This window comes from Orcinus orca, chromosome 1 (genome assembly GCF_937001465.1).
Source record: "Orcinus orca chromosome 1, mOrcOrc1.1, whole genome shotgun sequence".
NCBI lineage: Eukaryota > Metazoa > Chordata > Mammalia > Artiodactyla > Delphinidae > Orcinus > Orcinus orca.
Window position 1 is genome coordinate 178,207,756 of NC_064559.1, and position 24,755 is coordinate 178,232,510.

At 38.8% G+C, this 24,755-nt stretch overlaps 1 protein-coding gene across 6 annotated transcripts in view; it reads right to left on the reverse strand.

The window, feature by feature from the left end:
* Window positions 1–24,755, reverse strand: part of CCDC30 (coiled-coil domain containing 30) — a 169,115-nt gene that overhangs the window by 107,810 nt on the left and 36,550 nt on the right. For 5 of the 6 annotated variants that reach the window (XM_049699117.1, XM_033421967.2, XM_049699114.1 and 2 more), the window contains 2 exons: window positions 14,358–14,473; window positions 11,877–11,951 (listed from right to left, as the gene is read on the reverse strand). In XM_049699117.1, the coding sequence (XP_049555074.1) occupies window positions 11,877–11,951; window positions 14,358–14,473 (191 nt within the window). Of the gene's footprint in view, window positions 1–11,852; window positions 11,952–14,357; window positions 14,474–24,755 lie in introns of all 6 variants that reach the window. The other variant, XM_004266716.3, reaches the window with a different exon arrangement.

A 24,755-nucleotide genomic window follows, 5' to 3' on the forward strand; every position in this document is an offset into this window, starting at 1 on the left:
TGGGACAGGAAATAGTTAATCAAGTCCAGGAAGCACAGAGAGTCCCATACGGATAAATCGAAGGAGAAACACGCCAAGACACATATTAATCAAACTGTCAAAAATTAAATACAAAGAAAACATATTAAAAGCAGCAAGGGGGCTTCCCTGGTGGCGCAGTGGTTGAGAGTCCGCCTGCCGATGCAGGGGACATGGGTTCGTGCCCCGGTCCGGGAAGATCCCACATGCCGCAGAGTGCTGGGCCCATGAGCCATGGCTGCTAAGCCTGCGCGTCCAGAGCCTGTGCTCCGCAACGGGAGAGGCCACAACAGTGAGAGGCCCGCGTACCGCAAAAAAAAAAAAAAAAAAAAAAAAAAAGCAGCAAGGGAAAAACAACAAATAACACAGAAGGGAATCCCCATAAGGTTATCAGCTGATCTTTCAGCAGAAACTCTGCAAGCCAGAAGGGCCTGACAGGACATATTTAAAGTGATGAAGGAGAAAAATCTACAACCAAGATTACTCTACCCAGCAAGGATCTCATTCAGATTTGATGGAGAAATTAAAAACCTTATAGACAATCAAAAGCTGAGAGAGTTCAGCACCACCAAAAAAGCTTTACAACAAATGCTAAAGGAACTTCTCTAGGCAAGAAACACAAGAGAAGGAAAAGACCTACAATAACAAAGCCAAAACTATTAAGAAAATGGGAATAGGAACATACATATCAATAATTACCTTAAATGTAAATAGATTAAATGCTTCCACCAAGAGACAAAGACTGGCTGAATGGATACAAAAACAAGACCCATATATATGCTGTCTACAAGAGACCCACTTCAGACCTAGGGACACATACAGACTGAAAGTGAGCGGATGGAAAAACATATTCCATGCAAATGGAAACCAAAAGAAAGTTGGAGTAACAATTCTCATATCAGACAAAATAGACTTTAAAATAAAGACTATTACAAGAGACAAAGAAGGACACTACATAATGATCAAGGGATCGATCCAAGAAGAAGATTTAACAATTGTAAATATTTATGCACCCAACATAGGAGCACCTCAATACATAAGGAAAATACTAAAAGCCATAAAAGGGGAAATCGACAGTAACACATTCATACTAAGGGACTTTAACACCCCACTTTCACCAATGGACAGATCATCCAAAATGAAAATAAATAAGGAAACACAAGCTTAAAATGATACATTAAACAAGATGGACTTAATTGATATTTATAGGAAATTCCATCCAAAAACAACAGAATACACATTTTTCTCAAGTGCTCATGGAATATTCTCCAGGATAGACCATATCTTGGGTCACAAAAAAGCCTTGGTAAATTTAAGAAAATTGACATTGTATCAAGTATCTTTTCCGACCACAATGCTATGAGACTAGATATCAATTTCAGGAAAAGATCTGTAAAAAATACAAACACATGGAGGCTAAACAATACACTACTTAATAACGAAGTGATCACTGAAGAAATCAAAGGGGAAATAAAAAAATACCTAGAAACAAATGACAATGGAGACACAATGACCCAAAACCTATGGGATGCAGCAAAAGCAGTTCTAAGAGGGAGGTTTATGGCAATACAATCCTACCTTAAGAAACAGGAAACATCTCGAATAAACAACCTAACCCTGCACCTAAAGCAATTAGAGAAAGAAGAACAAAAAAACCCCAAAGCTAGCAGAAGGAAAGAAATCATAAAGGTCAAATCAGAAATAAATGAAAAATAAATGACGGAAATGATAGCAAACATCAATAAAACTAAAAGCTGGTTCTTTGAGAAGATAAACAAAATTGATAAACCATTAGCCAGACTCATCAAGAAAAAAAGGGAGAAGACTCAAATCAATAGAATTAAAAATGAAAAAGGAGAAGTAACGAATGACTTTGCAGAAATACAAAAGATCATAAGAGATTACTACAAGCAACTCTATGCCAATAAAATGGACAACCTGGAAGAAATGGACAAATTCATAGAAATGTACAACCTGCCAAGACTCAACCAGGAAAAAATAGACAATACGAACAGACCAAGCACAAGCACTGAAATTGAAACTGTGATTAAAAATCTTCCAACAAACAAAAGTCCAGGACCAGATGGCTTCACAGGCGAATTCCATCAAACATTTAGAGAAGCGCTAAAATATATCCTTCTCAAATTCTTCCAAAATATAGCAGAGGGAGGAACACTCCCAAACTCATTCTACGAGGTTACCATCACCCTGATACCAAAACCAGACAAGGATGTCACAAAGAAAAAAACTACAGGCCAATATCACTGATGAACATAGATGCAAAAATCCTCAACAAAATGCTAGCAAACAGAATCCAACAGCACATTAAAAGGATCATACACCATGATCAAGTGGGGTTTATTCCAGAAATGCAAGGATTCTTCAATATACGCAAATCACTCAACGTGATACACCATATAAAAAATTGAAGGAGAAAAACCATACGATCATCTCAACAGATGCAGAGAAAGCTTTTGACAAAATTCAACACCCATTTATGATAAAAACCCTGCGGAAACTAGGCATAGAGGGAACTTTCCTCAATATAATAAAAGCCATATATGACAAACCCACAGCCAACATCATCCTCAATGGTGAAAAACTGAAACCATTTCCACTAAGATCAGGAACAAGACAAGGTTGCACACTCTCACCACTCTTATTCAACATAGTTTTGGAAGTTTTAGCCACAGCAATCAGAGAAGAAAAGGAAATAAAATGAATCCAAATCGGAAAAGAAGAAGTAAAGCTGTCACTGTTTGCAGATGACATGATACTATACATAGAGAAGCCTAAAATGCTACCAGAAAACTACTAGAGCTAATCAATGAATTTGGTAAAGTAGCAGGATACAAAATTCATGCACAGAAATCTCTTGCATTCCTATACACTAATGATGAATAATCTGAAAGTGAAATTAAGAAAACACTCTCATTTACCATTGCAATAAAAAGAATAAAATACCTAGGAATAAACCTACCTAAGGAGACAAAAGACCTTTATGCAGAGAATTATAAGACACTGATGAAAGAAATTAAAGATGATACAAATAGATGGAGAGATATATCATGTTCTTGGATTGGAAGAATCAACATTGTGAAAATGACTCTACTACCGAAAGCAATCTACAGATTCAATGCAATCCCTATCAAACTATCAATGGAATTTATCACAGAACTAGAACAAAAATTTTCTATGGAAACACAAAAGACCCCGAATAGCCAAAGCAATCTTGAGAGCAAAAAATGGAGCTGGAGGAATCAGGCTCCCTGACTTCAGACTATACTACAAAGCTACAGTAATTAAGACAGTATGGTACTGGCACACAAACAGAAATATAGATCAATGGAACAGGATAGAAAGCCCAGAGATAAAGCCACGCACATATGGTCACCTTATCTTTGAAAAAGTAGGTAGGAATGTACAGTGGAGAAAGGACAGCCTCTTCAATAAGTGCTGCTGGGAAAACTGGACAGGTACATGTAAAAGTATGAGATTAGAACACTCCCTAACACCATACACAAAAATAAGCTCAAAATGGATTAAAGACCTAAATGTAAGGCCAGAAACTATCAAACTCTTAGAGGAAAACATAGGAAGAACACTCTATGACATAATCACAGCAAGATCCTTTTGGTCCCACCTCCTAGAGAAATGGAAATAAAAATAAGAAAAGGGACCTAATGAAACTTAAAAGCTTTTGCACAGCAAAGGAAACCATAAATAAGACGAAAAGACAACCCTCAGAATGGGATAAAATATTTGCAAATGAAGCAACTGACAAAGGATTAATCTCCAAAATTTACAAGCAGTTCATGCAGCTCAATAACAAAACAACAAACAACCCAATCCAAGAATGGGCAGAAGATCTAAATAGACATTTCTCCAAAGAAGATATACAGACTGCCAACAAACACATGAAAGAATGCTCAACATCACTAATAATTAGAGAAATGCAAATCAGAACTACAATGAGATATCATCTCACACCATTCAGAATGGCCATCATCAAAAAATCTAGAAACAATAAAAGCTGGAGAGGGTGGGGAGAAAAGGGAACACTCCTGCACTGCTGGTGAGAATGTAAATTCATACAGCCACTGTGAAGAACAGTATGGAGTTTCCTTAAAAAACTAAAAATAGAACTACCATATGACCCAGCAATCCCACTATTGGGCATATACCCTGAGAAAACCATAATTCAAAAAGAGTCATGTACCAAAATGTTCATTGCAGCTCTATTTACAGTAGCCAGGAGATGGAAACAACCTAAGTGTCCATCATTGGATGAATGGATAAAGAAGATGTGGCACATATATACCATGGGATATTACTCAGCCATAAAAAGAAATGAAATTGAGTTATTTGTAGTGAGGTGGATGGATCTAGAGTCTGTCATACAGAGTGAAGTAAGGCAGAAAGAGAAAGACAAATACCGTATGCTAACACATATATATGGAATCTAAGAAAAAAAAATGTCATGAAGAACCTAGGGGTAAGACGGGAATAAAGACACAGACCTACTAGAGAATGGACTTGAGGATATGGGGAGGGGGAAGGGTAAGCTGTGACAAAGTGAGAGAGTGGAATGGACATATATACACTACCAAACGTAAAATAGCTAGTGGGAAGTAGCTGCATAGCACAGGGAGATCAGTTCGGTGGTTTGTGACCACCTAGAGGGGTGGGATAGGGAGGGTGGGAGGGAGGTAGACGCAAGAGTGAAGAGATATGGGAATATATGTACATGTATAACTGATTCAGTTTGTTATAAAGCAGAAACTAACACACCATTGTAAAGCAATTATACTCCAATAAAGATGTAAAAAAAAAAAAAAAAAAGATTACTCTACCCAGCAAGGATCTCACTCAGATTCAACAGAGAAATTAAAAACTTTACAGACAAGCAAAAGCTTAGAGAATTCAGCACCACCAAACCAGCTTTATAACAAATGCTAAAGGAACTTCTCTAGGCGGGAAACACAAGAGAAGGAAAAGACCTACAATAACAAACCCAAAACAGTTAAGAAAATGGTAATAGGAACATACATATCGATAAACACCTTAAATGTAAATGGATTAAATGCTCCAACCAAAAGACATAGACTGGATGAATGGATACAAAAACAAGGCCTGTATATCTGCTGTCTACAAGAGACCCACTTCAGACCTAGGGACACATACAGACTGAAAGTGAGAGGATGGAAAAAGATATTCCATGCAAATGAAAAGCAAGAGAAAACTGGAGTAGCAACTTTCATATCCGACAAAATAGACTTTAAAATAAAGACTATCTCGAGAGACAAAGAAAGACACTGCATAATGATCAAGGGATCAATCCAAGAAGAAGATATAACAATTGTAGATACTTATGCACCCAACATAGGAGCTCCTCAATATATAAGGCAAATGCTAACAGTCATAAAGGAGAAAATGAAAGTAACACAATAATAATAGGGGACTTTAACACCCCACTTTCACCAATGGACAGATTAACCAAAACGAAAATAGATAAAGAAACACAAGCTTTAAATGACACATTAAAGAAGATGGATTTAATTGATATTTACAGGACATTCCAACCCAAAACAACAGAATACACTTTCTTCTCAATTGCTCATGGAACATTCTCCGCAATAGATCATATCTTGGGACACAAGTAAAGCCTTGGTAAATTTAAGAAAACTGAAATCGTATCAAGTATCTTTTCCGACCACAACACTATGAGACTAGATATCAATTACAGGGAAAAAAGTGTAAAAAATACAAACATATGGAGGCTAAACAATACGCTACTAAATAACCAAGAGATCACTGAAGAAATCAAAGAGGAAATCAAAAAGTACCTAGAAACAAATGACAATGAAAACATGACGACCCAAAACCTATGGGATGCAGCAAAAGCAGTTCTAAGATGGAAGTTTATAGCAATACAATCCTACCTCAAGAAACAAGTAAATCTCAAATAAATAACAAAACCTTACACCTAAAGTAATTAGAGAAAGAACAAAAAAACCCCAAAGCTAGCAGAAGGAAAGAAATCATAAAGATCAGATCAGAAATAAATGAAAAAGAAATGAAGGAAACAATAGCAAACATCAATAAAACTAAAAGCTGGTTCTTTGAGAAGATAAACAAAATTGATAAAACCATTAGTCAGACTAATCAGGAAAAAAAGGGAGAAGATTCAAATCAATAGAATTAGAAATGAAAAAGAAGAAGTAACAACTGACACTGCAGAAATACAAAGGATCATGAGAGATTACTACAAGCAACTGTATGCTAATAAAATGGACGACCTGGAAGAAATGTACAAATTCTTAGAAAAGCACAACCTTCCAAGAGTGAACCAGGAAGAAATAGAAAATACAAACAGACCAATCACAAGCACCAAAATTGAAACTGTAATTAAAAATATTCCAAACAAACAAAAGTCCAGGACCAGATGGCTTCACAGGTAAATTTTATCAACCATTTACAGAAGAGCTAACACCCATCCTTCTCAAACTCTTCCAAAATATAGCATAGGGAGGAACACTCACAAACTCATTCTATGAGGTCACCACCCTGATACCAAAACCAAACAAATATGTCACAAAGAAAGAAAACCACAGGCCAATATCACTGATGAAGATAGATGCAAAAATCCTCAACAAAATACCAGCAAACCAAATCCAACAGTGTGTTAAAAGGATCAAACACCATGATCAAGTGCGGTTTATCCCAGGAATGCGGGGATTCTTCAGTATATACAAATCAATCAATGTGATATGCCACATTAACAAATTGAAGGATAAAAACCATATGATCATCTCAATAGATGCAGAAAATCTTTCAACAAAATTCAACACCCATTTATGATAATAACCCTCCAGAAAGTAGGCATAGAGGGAACTTTCCTCAACATAATAAAGGCCATATATGACAAACCCACAGCCAACATTGTTCTCAATGGTGAAAAACTGAAACCATTTCCACTAAGATCAGGAACAAGACAGGTTGCCCACTCTCACTACTATTATTCACCATAATTTTTGAAGTTTTAGCCACAGCAATCAGAGAAGAAAAAGAAATAAAAGGAATCCAAATTGGAAAAGAAGTAAAGCTGTCACTGATTGCAGATGACATGATAATATACATAGAGAATCCTAAAGATGCTACCAGAAAACTACTAGAACTAATCAATGAATTTGGTAAAGTAGCAGGATACAAAATTAATGCACAGAAATCTCTTGCATTCCTATACACTAATGATGAAAAATCTGAAAGAGAAATTAAGGAAACAATCCCATTTACCATTGCAACAAAAAGAATAAAATACCTAGGAATAAATCTACCTAAGGAGACAAAAGATCTGTATGCAGAAAACTATAAGACACAGATGAAAGAAATTAAAGATGATACCAACAGATGGAGAGATATACCATGTTCTTGGATTGGAAGAATCAACATTGTTAAAATGACTATACTACCCAAAGCAATCTACAGATTCAATGCAATCCCTATCAAACTATCAATAGCATTTATCACAGAACTAGAACAAAAATTTTCACAATTTGTATGGAAACACAAAAGACCCTGAGTAGCCAAAGCAATCTTGAGAAAGAAAAATGGAGTTGGAGGAATCAGGCTTCTTGACTTCAGACTATACTACAAAGCTACAGTAATCAAGACAGTATGGTACTGGCACAAAAACAGAAAGATAGATCAGTGGAATAGGATAGAAAACCCAGAGATAAACCCACGCACTTATGGTCATCTTATCTTTGATAAAGGAGGCAAGAATATACAATGGAGAAAAGACAGCCTCTTCAATAAGTGGTGCTGGGAAAACTGGACAGCTACATGTAGAAAAATGAAATTAGAACACTCCCTAACACCATACACAAAAATAAACTCAGAATGGATTAAAGACCTAAATGTAAGGCCAAACATAAAACTCTTAGAGGACCACATAGGAAGAACACTTCATGACATAAATTACAGCAAGATCCTTTTTGACCCACCTCCTAGAGAAATGGAAATAAAAACAAAAATAAACAAATGGGACCTAATGAAACTTAAAAGCTTTTGCACAGCAAAGGAAACCATAAACAAGACAAAAAGACAACCCTCAGAATGAGAGAAAATATTTGCAAATGAAGCAACTTACAAAGGATTAATCTATGAAATATACAAGCAGCTCATGCAGGTCAATATAAAAAAAAACAAACAACCCAATCCAAAAATGGGCAGAAGACCTAAACAGACATTTCTCCAAAGAAGATATACAGATTGCCAACAAACACATGAAAGGATGCTCAACATCACCAATCATTTGAGAAATACAAATCAAAACTACAATGAGGTATCACCTCACACCAGTCAGAATGGCCATCATCAAAAAATCTACAAACAATAAATGCTCGAGAAGGTGTGGAGAAAAGGGAACCCTCCTCCACTGTTGGTGGGAATGTAAGTGGATACAGCCCCTATGGAGAACAGTATGGATGTTCCTTAAAAAAGTAAAAATAGAACTACCATATGACCCAGCAATCCCACTACTGGGCATATACCCTGAGAAAACCATAATTCAAAAAGAGTCATGTACCAAAATGTTCATCGCAGCTCTATTTACAATAGCCAGGACATGGAAGCAACCTAAGTGTCCATCATTGGATGAATGGATAAAGAAGATGTGGCAAATATACACAATGGAATATTACTCAGCCATAAAAAGAAACGAAATTGAGTTATTTGTAGTGAGGTGGATGGACCTAGAATCTGTCATACAGAGTGAAGTAAGTCAGAAAGAGAAAAACAAATACCGTATTCTAACACATATATGTGGAATCTAAGGAAAAAAATGGTCATGAAGAACCTAGGGGCAGGACAGGAATAAAGACACAGATGTAGAGAATGGACTTGAGGATATGGGGAGGGGGAAGGTTAAGCTGGGGTGAAGTAAGAGAGTGGCATGGATTTATATATACTACCAAATGTGAAATAGATAGCTAGTGGGAAGCAGCCGTATAGCACAGGGAGATTAGCTTGGTGCTTTGTGACCACCTAGAGGGGAGGGATAGGGAGAGTGGAAGGGAGACGCAAGAGGGAGGGGATATAGGGATATAACTATATGCATAGCTGATTCACTTTGTTTTACAGCAGAAACTAACACAATGTAAAGCAATTATACTCCAATAAAGTTGTTAAAAAAAGAAAAATCTATACTGAGATACTATATTATACCCACTAGGATAGCTATAATAAAAAAAAGACAAAATATAACAAATCCTGCTAAGGATGTGGAGAAATTGGAACACTCATACACTGCTGATGGGAATTGTTAAATCGTGGAGGTGCTTTGGAGAATAGTCTGGCAGTTCTACAAAAAGTTGAACATAGAATTTACATATGACCCAGCAATTCCACTCCTATGTACATACCCAAGGAAAATGAAAACGTGTTCACAGAAAAATTTGTACATGATTGTTAATAGCAGCATTATTCATTACAAAGTGGAAGACAGTCTGGCAGTTTCTTATAAAATTAAACATGTACTTGCTCTGTTATTCAGTAATTCCACTGCTAGGTATTTAACCAAGAGGGAAAAAAATCATACTGGCATGTGAATACTAGTAGCAGCTTTATTCATTATAGCTGAAAACAATCTGATTATCTATTAACCAGTGGATAAACAATGTATGGTATATCCATATATACAGGAATATTACTCAGCCATTTAAAAATGAACCAGTGATATAGACAACAACATGGATAAATCTCAAAAGTATTATTATAAGTGAAGGAAGCCAATAGAAAAGAGTATATACCAGATGATTCTATTTATTTGAAATTTTAGAAATGGTATGGTCATAGGAAGTGGCGGAGTGGGAGGCATTGATAGCAAAAAGGGAGGGAAAATTTTAGGCTAATGAATGTTTTCTTTCTTGATTGTAGTGGTTGTGGTTATACAGATGTATGCATTTGTCAAAGCTCATTGAACTCAACCCTTAAAATATGTATGTTTATATTGTATTAAATACTTCAATAAAGTTAATTTTATACAAGAAATATAAATATTGATGTTAAATATAAATATTTGAAAAATGCTCAATCTCACTATAAATAGATGATTGAAAATGAAAACTACACTGAGATACTCATTCTCACCTATGATTTAGTAAAAATACAGAAGTTTGACAATATACTCAGTTAGTGAAATTTTAGGAAACTAGCTTTCTCATACATTGCTGATGGAAGAGGAAAATGGTGCAATTTCCACTGAGCAGTATCTGGCAATGTCGAGCAAAATTACAGATCTAGCTACCCCCTAACCTCACAATCCCATTTCTGTGACTCTAACCTGTAGAAACACCTGTATAAATATGCAAAAGACTGGAAACAACCCAAGTGTCCATCAACAGGAGACTGGTTAAATGAATTATAGTACATCCACACAACAGAATGCTAGCTGCTCTGAAGAATCAGGAAGATCTCTTTGTATGATATAGAAGGATCTCCAGGAGCATTTTAGTTAAAAAGAAAGGAAGGAAGCTTGGAAAGAAGGAAGGAAGGAAGGGAGGGAGGGAGGGAGGGAGGGAGGAAGGAAGGAAGGAAGGAAGGAAGGAAGGAAGGGAGGAAGGGAGGAAGGAAGGAAGGAAGGAAGGGAGGGAGGAAGGAAGGAAGGGTGGGCAGGAAGGGAGGGAGGGGAAGAAGGAAGGGAGGAAGGGAGGGAAAGGAAAGAAGGAAAGAAGGAAGGAAGGAAGGAAGGGAGGGAGGGAGGGAGGGAAGGGAAGAAGGAAGGAAGGGAGGGAGGGAAAGAAGGAAGGAAGAAAGGAAGGAAGGGAGGGAAAGGAAGGGAAGGGAAGGGAAGGGAAGAGAAACTAAGAAAGGAGGAAATCTGAATAAATGTTCAAAATGCTTCTATTGGAATAAATACTGGAAGGATAAATAAGAAACTAATAAAAATAGTCACTAATAAGTCAACTTCTGTAAATTAGAGCAGCACCACTGGGTGCTCTGGGAAAAATTTTGGTAAAAGTTACTGAAGTCTTGCCTGGAAATTCCTTCTTTCCTTCCTTTCTTCTCTCCTTCCCACCCTCCCTTCCTCCCTTCCTTCCTACAAAATGCATTATTTATCTACAAGAGAGTTCTGGAAGACAAGAAGGATACAGGCTCCTTGGGCGGGGAAACAATAAATCCGGTGGCTATAGTTCCTTGCTACCGAGGAGGTTGGGGGTATAGGGCCCAGAGAGTTACAGTAAAAACAAGCTCTGGTGAAGGAGATCCCTCAGCAACAGGGATGTCACTCATCTTAGGTGTGTGAGAGGAAAGGCAAAGCAGTCTAGCTCCTTGAGCTGAATATCTGAAATCGCCCTCTCTACAACACACTGGCTCTTGCTTCCATCTGCCTTGTGTTTGATCACTTTGCCCACCCCTTCAGAGGCTGATCGTTCTGAAAAGATTAGATGCTGTGCACACTGGAGCCTAAACCATATTAGTTCTCTATGATATGTGGTTCCGACTACCCACTCCCCTATCACTGGTTGATTCTGTAAGGCAACTTCATTTTGATGATTAAAAATGCCCAAGTTGGTTGTATCTTTGTAAGAGTCTTTTTTTCTTTAACGAAACCCATTACATTTTTCATATTAATTGTTCCCTGTGGCGAGGAAGTGAACAGAAACATATCCTCTGTACCCCAATTTCTTCCTCCATACTCCCTGGCAAAGCAATAGAAAAAGGCAGGCAAGAGGAGAATAGCAAATGCTCAGCGCCTATTGCTCTGGTGCACTCTTGTGAAATGCAACTCACTTCAAAATTAGAAGTCAGAAAGAACATAATTTTAATACCTCTACTTTCTGTTCAGCACTCACCATTTTTCCAGGAGAGTGGTTTCCAAGTTGCTTATTCTCTTGAGATTCACAAATTTCTCCTTTAAGCCTTTCAACCTGAAATACAAAAGCATTTTAAATACAAAAGTGAGGTGGGGGGGCTTCCCTGGTGGCGCAGTGGTTGAGAGTCCGCCTGCCGATGCAGGGGACACGGGTTCGTGCCCCGGTCCGGGAAGAGCCCACATGCCGCGGAGCGGCTGGGCCCGTGGGCCATGGCCGCTGAGCCTGCACGTCCGGGGCCTGTGCTCCGCAACGGGAGAGGCCACAACAGGGAGAGGCCCGTGTATCGCAAAAAAAAAAAAAAAAAAAAAAAGTGATGGGGGATGCTTTGTTTTAAAAATATACAACATATATGAATACATTCTTTGTGTAAAAAATTTAAACAACATATAGGTATATAGAGCAACAAGTGATCTTTTCCTTCACATAACTCTACCCCACAATCCCATTTCCCTTTCCAGAAGTAATAATGTTTGGGATATACCTTTCCTGAACTTTATCTCACATGTATGTGTATGTTTGTGTATATATAAAACATAAACATATGTTTAACATACATTAAACATATTTTACCAGTATCAGATATACAAATTTACAGAGATTTAGACAACTTGAACAGTGTTTATTCATTCTTTCTTATGATTGCATTTAAAAAATTAGGCTAAAATATACATAACACAAAATTTACCATTTTAACCATTTTAAAAAATTTTTATTTATTTATTTATTTTTGGCTGTGTTGGGTCTTCATTGCTGCGCGCAGGCTTTCTCTAGTTGCCGCGAACGTGGGGCTACTCTTCGCTGTGGTGAGCGGGATTCTCATTGCGGTGGCTTCTCTTGTTGCGGAGCACGGGTTCTAGGTGGGCGGGCTTTAGTAGTTGTGGCACGCAGGCTCAGTAGTTGTGGCTTGTGGGCTCTAGAGCGCAGGCTCAGTAGTTGTGGCGTAAAGGCTTACTTGCTCCGTGGCATGTGGGATCTTCCGGACCAGGGCTCGAACCTATGTCCCCCTGCATTGGCAGGCAGATTCTTAACCACTGAGCCACCAGGGAAGACCCTCAACCATTTTTAAGCATACAGTTGAGTAGCACTAAACGCATTCCCATTACTGTGCAACCATCACCACCATCCGTCTCCATAATTCTTTTCATCTTGCAAAACTGAAACCCTACACCCATTAAACAATAACTCCTCATTATGCCCTCCCCCACAGCCCCTAGAAACCACCATTCTACTTTCTGGCTCTATGATTTCTGACTACTCTAGGTACCTCATCTAAGTGGAATTATACACTATTTGTCTTTCTGTGACTCGTTTATTTCAATTAGCATAATGTCTTCAAGTTTCACCCACGTTGTAGCATATTTCTTTTTAAAGTGGAATAATATTCCATTGTATGTGTACACCATATTTTGTTTATCCATTCATCTGTCAATAGGTGCTTGGGTTGCTTCAACCTTTTGGCTATGAACATGAGTGAACAAATATATGTTCAAGTCCCTGCTTTCAATTCTTTTGGGTGTATACCCAGAAGCAGAATTGCTAGATCATATGGTAACTCTATGTTTACTTTTTATTTTATTAATTTTTTTATTTTTTGTGGTATGTGGGCCTCTCACTGTTGTGGCCTCTCCCGTTGCGGAGCACAGGCTCCGGATGCACAGGCTTAGCGGCCATGGCTCACGGGCCTAGCCACTCCGCAGCATGTGGGATCTTCCCGGACTGGGGCATGAACCCGTGTCCCCTGCATCTGCAGGTGGACTCTCAACCACTGCGCCACCAGGGAAGCCCCTATGTTTACTTTTTAAAGGAAGTCCCATACTGTTTTCTACAGTGGCTGTACCATTTTACATTCTTAACAACAATGCACAAAGGGTTCCAATTTCTCCACTTCCTCATCAACATTTGTTATTTTTTATTGTTTTGATAATAGCCATTCTAATGAATATTTATTCATTCTTGCAACAAAATTTCTTGAGCACTTATTATATGCCAGGCATTGTATTAGACACTAGAGATATGATTGTGAAATGAATATAATTAAAATTGAAGTGACATAGTATATTTAGAACTTGGAAGTACATATTAAATATCAATAAATTCCTAAGAAGAAATGATTCAAAAACATAACACAACTATGGGTTTAGTATTAATAATCTCAAACTTTGGTAAATGTGATCGGTATAAACTATTATCTAAATCCTTATTAAAAAGAAAAGATCCTAAACTGACAGTATAGCAGTAACATTACTGTTCAGCATATGTAGTTAAAACGTATAAAATAGAAATACTGATAGAAAGCATCTAGGTCAAAGTACAGCTCTACCTGGGATACTACAGCCACCAGAATCAGTCTTCACTAATGACCAATAAATGATGTATTGATACATCTAGCTTGCTTAGCTGCTGACTGTTACTATTCTATACACATTTAAATTAACTCTAAGAAAAAATTAAATAACTTACCTCTTCTCCAAGTACCTTTCTTTCTGAGTCAAGTGATCGAACTCGATTTCTTAAAGCCAGAATGTCCTCATCCAGTCTCTGATTATGTTCCTTTGCTTTCCGTAGGTCAACTGAGTCTAAAACAGGGAAAATGTAGTTGACTCAACTGGATCGAAGTTTTAATTTGGGGGCGTTAACTCTAAAAACTGAGGAAGTGCTGTTTCCTGCCATTCTTGTCAGTCCTACCGTGTCTCTGCATATGTGATTCTCCACAAAGAAGAGCTGCTAGACTCTCAAGTCCAGCCCTAGAATGTTCTACCAACTAATGAAACAGAACAGAATGTTTTTTATTTCTCATACAAGTCTAATGAGCTGGACTTTTTGAGTATAGGGTTTCCAGCAATAGAGATTCTTCCAGGACCTGGAATTTTAAAACAATTGAGCCTGCCTTCTAAAAGTGAAACCACTAAAAAAATCATCTTCCTGGTGGTCCTGAGGTCCTGTCTCTCTTACACACCTCATATATTCCTCACATATTCCTAGATACTTCTCTTGCACTCATTAACTGCAGGGCATCTATAGACAGCTGACGTAGTGAGCTAGGGGTAGTGAACGGACAGACTGTAAAGTGAAATCAAGTTGATTCATCAAAACCATCTTTCTCCTGTAGCACCTCTGCCTGTAGGCTACTCTCAGCTCAGCACCTCATGTTAAGACCTGCTCTTTCCAGCACTCATCAAAGTTTCAATAGTAGAAACTTGTTGCCTGTAACTTTCCTGGATTTGCAGCTGTTTCTTTTTTCACTTATGTTTCTCCTATTTTTCTTTTGCTGCTTTAGTCTCCTTTGTTTTCCTTCTTCATTGCCTGTTCTGTTTTTGCTTGTATTTTTCTTTCTTCATTTTTTCTTTTGTTTCCCTTACTACCCTCTTTTTTTCCTTAGTGTGTAAATTTTTTTAACTTGAAAAATGCTGAAAACACACCAAAAAGAAAAAAAAAAGCATTCACAATCCATATACATATGTGGAGGACAAGATATGTTCTACCTTTTGCATATGCAATTTAAAAAAATTTAAACAATGCTATGCAACACTGTCTGCAACTTTACCACCTGTGAATACATCATGGATATCTTTACAGGACAACATTTCTTATTTGGAACTATTTTTTAATTGAGGTATAATTTATATACAATATAATGTACATATCTTAAGTGTTCAATGAATTTTGACAATTTTATATACCCGTGAACTTCCCCTGAAAAAGATATAGAACATCTCCATCACCCCATAATGTTCCCTCAAATCCTTTCCAGTCAGTTCTCCACTCCCACCCACCCCACAACCACTTTCTGACTTCTATCACATAGACTAGTTTTGCTCCTTCTTGGTTTTCATAGAAATAAAATCTTACAATACACATATGTTTGTGTCAGGCTTCTTTCATTCAATATATACAGTATTTGGGGGATTCATCAGTGTTTTATCAACAATTTGTTCCTCTTGACTCTTTAGTCCATCTTATTAATATACCACAGTTTGTTTATGCATTATCTCATTTTGTTCTGCATAGCATGCCACTGTCCACTGATTAAATCACTGGCCACTGGCGACTGAACTTAATCACCAGCCCCTCCCCCCTCCTAGAAGCTGGGGTGGGGACAGGAGGAGTTGGCGTTACAGAGGGGGCGGAGGGTGGGACTGAAAGTTCCAACCCTCTAATCACGTGGTTGGCTCCCCTGGCAACTAACTCCCATCCTTTGGTTAGTGAGGGGCTTTCCAAAAGTCCTCATTACCATGACAAAAGACACCCCTACTGTTCTTAATCACTTAGGAAATTCCAAGGGTTTGGGGGTAGCAGAAACAAGGATGAAGACCAAATACATGTTTCTTATTGTAAATCACAATAGCACTGGGTAAATAAACCTAGTTTTATTACTATTAAAACCGGTAAACATATTTTAAATTATTTTTGTAGTTACTACCATTATGACACTCAAATGTCATTACATTATTTATAGCTGATATCATTTTTACACAGCCAAGATAGGGTCAGATTAACTAATTCACCACTTATTCCAAGCCTATTGGCTTCCTACCAAACAAATATGTGTGAAGTGTTGTTAAATGTATTATAAGTTGTCTTGATCTCAGTGGTCCCAGTAAATATGTATTGTTTGTGTTGACCAAAGGTTTTGGAGTCAGACATATATGGATTCAAATACCAGCTCTAATACTTAATGTAGCTATTTTATTTTTTATTTTTTTGGCTGCGTGCGGGCATTTCTCAGTTGTGATTAGCAGGGGCTCCTCTTTGTGCAGGGCTTCTCATTGTGGTGGCTTCTCTTGTTGCGGAGCACGAGCTCTAGGCATGCAGGTTTCAGTAGTTTCAGCACACAGGCCCTAGAGCACAGGCTCAGTAGTCGGGGTGCGCGGGCTTAGCTGCTCCACGGCATGTGGGATCTTCCCCGACCAGGGTTTGATCCGGAGTCCTCTGCATTGGCAGGCAGATTCTTAACCACTGTGCCACCAGGGAAGTCTCTAATGTAGCTATTGGACAATTCATTTAACCTTGTCATGACTCAGTTTTTTAATCAATGAAATGGGAATAATATTACAACTTGGCACTGTTGTTAACATTAGAGATAATCCATTTAAAATGCCTGACAGGAGAGGGGCTTCAAGATGGCGGAAGAGTGAAGATGGCGGAAGAGTGAGACACGGAGATCACCTTCCTCCCCACAAATACATCAGAAATACATCTACACGTGGAACAACTCCTACAGAACAACTCCTGAACGCTGGCAGAAGACCTCAGACCTCCCAAAAGGCAAGAAACTCCCCACATAACTGGGTAGGGCAAAAGAAAAAACAAAGACAAAGAATAGGGACGGGACCTGCACCAGTGGGAGGGGGCTGTGAAGGAGGAAAGGTTTCCACACACTAGGAAGCCCCTTCGCAGGTGGAGACTGCGGCTGGTGGAGGAGAAGCTTCAGGGCCAGGGAGGAGAGTGCAGCAACAGGGTGCGGAGGGCAAGCAGAGAGGTTCCCGCAGAGAGGATTGGTGCCGACCAGCACTCATCAGCCCGAGAGGCTTGTCTGCTCACCCGCCGGGGTGGGTAGGGGCTGGGAGCTGAGGCTCAGGCTTTGGAGGTCGGATCCCAGGGAGAGGACTGGGGTTGGCTTTGTGAACACAGCCTGAAGGGGCTAGTGCGCCACAGCTAGCCGGGAGGGAGTCTGGGAAAAAGTCTGGAGCTGCCCAAGAGGCAAGAGACTTTTTCTTGCCTCTTTGTTTCCTGGCGCTCGAGGCCACTTAAGGAGCTCCAGAGACGGATGGGAGCCGCGGCTATCGGCGCAGACCCCAGAGACGGGCATGGGACGCTAAGGCTGCTGCAGCCACCAAGAAGCCTGTGTGCAAGCACAGGTCAGTGTCCACACTGCCCCTCCCGGGAGCCTGTGCAGCCCGCCACTGCCAGGGTCCCGGGATCCAGGGACAATTTCCCCGGGAGAACTCACGGCGCGCCTCAGGCTGGTGCAACGTCATGCCGGCCTCTACCACCACAGGCTCATCCCGCACTCCGTACCCCCCACCCCCCGGCCTGAGTGAGCCAGAGCCCCCTAATCAGCTGCTTCTTTAACCCTGTCCTGTCTGAGCGAAAAACAGATGCCCTCAGGCGACCTACATGCAGAGGCAGGGCCAAATCCAAAGCTGAACCCCGGGAGCTGTGTGAACAAAGAGAAAAGGAAATCTCTCCCATCAGCCTCAGGAGCAGCCGATTAAGCCTCCACAGTCAACTTGATGTACCCTGCATCTGTGGAATACATGACTAGACAACGAATCATCCCAAATTGAGGAGGTGGACTTTAGAAGCAACGATATATTTTTTCTTTTCCCTTTTTCTCTTTTTGTGAGTGTGCATGTGTGTGATTTTGTCTGTATAGCTTTGCTTTTACCATTTGTCCTAGGGTTCTGTCTGTACGTTTTTGTTTTTAAAAAAATTTTTTTTTACTTAAAAAACTTTTTTCTACAAAAAAAAATATTTTTTCTTAATATAATTATTTTTTATTTTAATTATTTTATTTTACTTTATTTTATTTTACCTTCTTCTTTCTTTCTATCCTTTTTTTTTTCTCCCTTTTATTCTGAGCTGTGTGGATGACAGGCCCTTGGTGCTCCAGCCAGGCATCAGAGCTGTGCCTCTGAAGTGGGAGAGCCAAGTTCAGGACACTGGTCCACAAGAGACTTCCCAGCTCCACGTAATATCAAACAGTGAAAATCTCCTAGAAATCTCCATCTCAACACCAAGACCCAGCTCCACTCAACAACCAGCAAGTTCCAGTGCTGGACACCCCATGCCAAACAACTAGCAAGACAGGAACACAACCCCATCCATTAGCAGAGAGGCTGACTAAAATCATAATAAGGCCACAGACACCCCAAAACACACCACCAGACATCGACCTGCCCAACAGAAAGACAAGATCCAGCCTCATCCACCAGAACACAGGCACTAGTCCCCTCCACCAGGAAGCCTACACAACCCACTGAACCAACCTTAGCCACTGCGGACAGACACCAAAAACAACAGGAACTACGAACCTGCAGCCTGCAGGAGACCCCAAACACGGTAAGACAAGCAAAATGAGAAGACAGAGAAACACACAGCAGATGAAGGAGCAAGGCAAAAACCCACCAGACGTAACAAATGAAGAGGAAATAGGCAGTCTACCTGAAAAAGAATTCAGAATAATGACAGTAAAGATGATCCAAAATCTTGGAAATAGAATGGAGAAAATACAAGAAACGTTTAACAAGGACCTACAAGAACTAAAGAGCAAACAAACAGAGATGAACAACACAATAAATGAGATTAAAAATTCTCTAGAAGGGATCAATAGCAGAATGACTGAGGCAGAAGAATGGATAAGTGACCTGGAAGATAAAATAGTGGAAATAACTACTGCAGAGAAGAATAAAGAAAAAAGAATGAAAAGAATGGAGGACAGTCTCAGAGACCTCTGGGACAACATTAAATGCACCAACATTCGAATTATAGGGGTCCTGGAAGAAGAAGAGAAAAAGAAAGGGACTGAGAAAATATTTGAAGAGATTATAGTTGAAAACTTCCCTAATATGGGAAAGGAAACAGTTAATAGAGTCCAGGAAGCACAGAGAGTACCATGCCGGACCAATCCAAGGAGAAACATGCCAAGACACATATTAAACAAACTATCAAAAATTAAATAGAAAGAAAAAATATTAAAAGCAGCAAGGGAAAAACAATAACGCACAAGGGAATCCCCATAAGGTTAACAACAACAGCAACAAAAGATCTGCTGATCTTTCAGCAGAAACTCTGCAAGCCAGAAGGGAGTGGCAGGACACATTTAAAGTGATGAAGGAGAAAAACCTACAACCAAGATTACTCTACCCAGCAAGGATCTCATTCAGATTTGACGGGGAAATTAAAACGTTTACAAACAAGCAAAAGCTAAGAGAATTCAGCACCACCAAACCAGCTTTACAACAAATGCTAAAGTAACTTCTCTAGGCAGGAAACACAAGAGAAGAAAAAGACCTACAAAAACAAGCCCAAAACAATTAAGAAAATGATAATTAGGAACATACATATCGATAATTACCTTAAATGTAAATGGATTAAATGCTCCAACCAAAAGACATTGATTGGCTGAATGGATACAAAAACAAGACCTGTATGTATGCTGTCCACAAGAGACCCAATTCAGACCGAGGGACACATTCAGACTGAAAGTGAGAGGATGGAAAAAGATACTCCATGAAAATGAGAATCAAAAGAAAGCTGGAGTAGCAAATCTCATATCAGACAAAACAGACTTTAAAACAAAGACTATTATAAGAAACAAAGAAGGACACTACATAATGATCAAGGGCTTAATCCAAGAAGAAGATATAACAATTGTAAATATTTATGCACCCAACATAGGAGCACCTCAATATATAAGGCAAATACTAACAGCCATAAAAGGGGAAATCGACAGTAACACAATCATAGTAGGGGACTTTAACAGCTCATATTCACCAATGGACAGATCATCCAAAATGAAAAAACATAAGGAAACACAAGCTTTAAATGATACACTAAACAAGATGGACTTAATTGATATTTATAGGAAATTCCATCCAAAAACAACAGAATACACATTCTTCTCAAGTGCTCATGGAACATTCTCCAGGATAGATCACATCTTGGATCACAAATCAAGCCTTGGTAAATTTAAGAAAATTGAAATCATATCAAGTATCTTTTCTGAGCACAAAACTAGACTAGATATCAATTACAGGAAAAAATCTGTAAAAAATACAAACACATGGAGGCTAAACAACACACTACTTAATAAATAAGAGATCACTGAAGAAATCAAAAAATACCTAGAAACAAATGACAATGAAAAAAACGACAACCCAAAACGTATGGGATGCAGCAAAAGCAGTTCTAAGAGGGAAGTTTATAGCAATACAATCCTACCTTAAGAAACAAGAAACATCTCAAATAAACAACCTAACCTTACACCTAAAGCTATTAGAGAAAGAAGAACAAAAAAACCCAAAGTTTGCAGAAGGAAAGAAATCATATAGATCAGATCAGAAATAAATGAAAAAGAAATGAAGGAAACAATAGCAAAGATCAATACAACTAAAAGCTGGTTCTTTGAGAAGATAAAATTGATAAACCATTAGCCAGACTCATCAGGATAAAAAGGGAAAAGACTCAAATCAATACAATTAGAAATGAAAAAGGAGAAGTAACAACTGACACTGCAGAAATACAAAGGAACATGAGAGATTACTACAAGCAACTATATGCCAATACAATGGACAACCTGGAAGAAATGGACAAATTCTTAGAAATGCAAAACCTTCCGAGACTAAACCAGGGAGAAATAGAAAATATAAACAGACCAATCACAAGACAGAAATTGAAACTGTGATTAAAAATCTTGCAACAAACAAAAGCCCAGGACCAGATAGACGGCTTCACAAGTGAATTCTATCAAACATTTAGCGAAGAGCTAACACCTATCCTTCTCAAACTCTTCCAAAATATAGCAGAGGGAGGAACACTCACAAACTCATTCTACAAGGCTACCATCACCCTGATACCAAAACCAGACAAAGATGTCACAAAGAAAGAAAACTATAGGCCAATATCACTGATGAACATAGATGCAAAAATCCTGAACAAAATACTAGCAAACAGAATCCATCAGCACATTAAAAGGATCATACACCATGATCAAGTGGGGTTTATCCCAGGAATGCAAGGATTCTTCCATATACGCAAATCAATCAATGTGATACACCATATTTACAAATTGAAGGAGAAAAATCATATGATCATCTCAATCGATGTGGAGACAGCTTTCCACAAAATTCAACACCCATTTATGATAAAAACTGTCCAGAAAGTAGGCATAGAGGGAACCTTCCTCAACATAATAAAGGCCATATATGACAAACCCACAGCCAACATCGTCCTCAATGGTGAAAAACTGAAACCATTTCCACTAAGATCAGGAACAAGACAAGGTTGCACACTCTCACCACTCTTATTCAACATAGTTTTGGAAGTTTTAGCCACAGCAATCAGAGAAGAAAAAGAAATAAAAGGAATCTAAATCGGAAAAGAAGAAGTAACGCTGTCACTCTTTGCAGATGACATGATACTATACATAGAGAATCCTAAAGATGCCACCAGAAAACTACTGGAGCTAATCAATGAATTTGGTAAAGTAGCAGGATACAAAATTCATGCACAGAAATTTCTTGCATTCATATACACTAATGATGAAAAATCTGAAAGTGACATTAAGAAAACACTCCCATTTACCATTGCAACAAAAAGAATAAAATATCTAGGAATAAACCTACTTAAGGAGACAAAAGACCCGTATGCAGAAAATTATAAGACACTGATGAAAGAAATTAAAGATGATACAAATAGATGGAGAGATATACCATGTTCTTGGATTGGAAAAATCAACATTGTGAAAATGACTCTACTACCCAAAGCAATCTACAGATTCAATGCAATCCCTATCAAACTACCACTGGCATTTTTCACAGAACTAGAACAAAATATTTCACAATTTGTATGGAAACACAAAAGACCCCGAAGAGCCAAAGCAATCTTGAGAAAGAAAAACGGAGCTGGAGGAATCAGGCTCCCTGACTTCAGACTATACTACAAAGTTACAGTAATCAAGACAGTATGGTACTGGCACAAAAACAGAAATGTAGATCAATGGAACAGCATAGAAAGCCCAGAGATAAACCCACGCACATATCTTATCTTACCTTATCTTGATAAGGTAGGCAAGAATACACAGTGGAAAAAAGATAGCCTCTTCAATAAGTGGTGCTGGGAAAACTGGACAGCTACATGTAAAGGAATGAAATTAGAACACTCCCTAACACCATACACAAAAATAAACTCAAAATGGATTAAAGACCTAAATGTAAGGGCAGACACTATCAAATTCTTAGAGCAAAACATATGCAGAATACTCTATGACATAAATCACAGCAAGATCCTTTTTGACCCACCTCCTAGAGAAATGGAAATAAAAATAAACAAATGGGACCTAATGAAACTTAAAAGCTTTTGCACAGCAAAGGAAACCATAAACAAGACAAAAAGACAACCCTCAGAATGGGAGAAAATATTTGCAAATGAAGCAACTGACAAAGGATTAATGTCCAAAATTTCCAAGCAGCTCATGCAGCTCAATATCAAAGAAACAAACAACCCAATCCAACAATGGGCAGAAGACCTAAATAGACATTTCTCCAAAGAAGATATACAGATTGCCAACAAACACATGAAAGAATGCTCAACATCATTAATCATTAGAGAAATGCAAATCAAAACTACAATGAGATATCATCTCACACTGGTCTGAATGGCCATCATCAAAAAATCTAGAAACAATAAATGCTGGAGAGGGTGTGGAGAAAAGGGAACCCTCTTGCACTGTTGGTGGGAATGTAAATTCATACAGCCACTATGGAGAACAGTATGGAGGTTCCTTAAACAACTAAAAATAGAACTACCATACGACCCAGCAATCCCACTACTGGGCATATACCCTGAGAAAACCATACTTCAAAAAGAGTCATGTACCCCAATGTTCATTGCAGCTCTATTTACAATAGCCAGGACATGGAAGCAACCTAAATGTCCATCGACAGATGAATGGATAAAGAAGATGTGGCACATATATACAATGGAATATTACTCAGCCATAAAAGGAAATGAAATTGAGTTATTGGTAGTGAGGTGGATGGACCTAGAGACCGTCATACAGAGTGAAGTTAGTCAGAAAGAGAAAAACAAATACCATATGCTAACATATATATATGGAATCTAAAAAAGAAAAAGGTCATAAAGAACCTAGGGGCAAGATGGGAGTAAAGACGCAGTCCTACTAGCGAATAGACTTGAGGATATGCAGAGGGGGAAGGTTAAGTTGTGACAAAATGAGAGAGCGACATGGACATATATACACTACCAAACGTTAAATAGATAGATAGCTAGTGGGAAGCAGCCCCATAGCACAGTGAGATCAGCTGGGTGCTTTGTGACCAGCTAGAGGGGTGGGATAGGGAGGGTGGGAGGGAGGGAGACGCAAGAGTGAAGAGATATGGGGACATATGTATATGTATAACTGGTTCACTTTGTTATAAAGCAGAAACTAACACACCATTGTAAAGCAATTATACTCCAATAAAGATGTTAAAAATTTTTTTTAATAAATAAATAAAATAAAATGCCTGACAGTGTACCTGTTTGGAAGCAACAAGTGGTAGTAATAGTAATAGCAGTAGATATAGTAATAATAGTGATCTAGGGTGGCCTCAGTCTGCAGCGGCTTGAAGCAGGATTTTGGTTCCCAGCCAGAGATTAAAGTCAGGCTGCGACAGTGAGAGTGCTGAATCCTAGGCACTAGACCAGTGGGCAGTGACAAAGCCCTGGCCCATACAGCTCTGCAGAAATGATTCCCACAAAGACAGAAAGTAGTGAAACAAGTAAAGTGTTTATTAGGAGGAAAAAGGGTACCTATGGATAGACACACTGGGGGGCTCAGAGAGAGGGTCGCACCCTCGTGGTAGTTTGATTCACTTTTATGGAGCATTTCTTCCAGGTTTCCTTGGCCAATCATCTTGCTTTGCCTGGCCTGAGCTTGTATTTGATATTTCTCAGGGTCCTCCCACGTGTGCGCGCACATCTCTTGGCCAAGATGGATTCTAGTGAAGAGGCCTATGGGTAGCCTGACATCACCTACTATGGGGTGGCGCCCCCTCCCTTTTCGACCTTCAAGGATCCTTTCTGCATGTGTGTAGTCAGGAAGGTCTCCTCCTTCGAGAATGAGGAATATGTGGT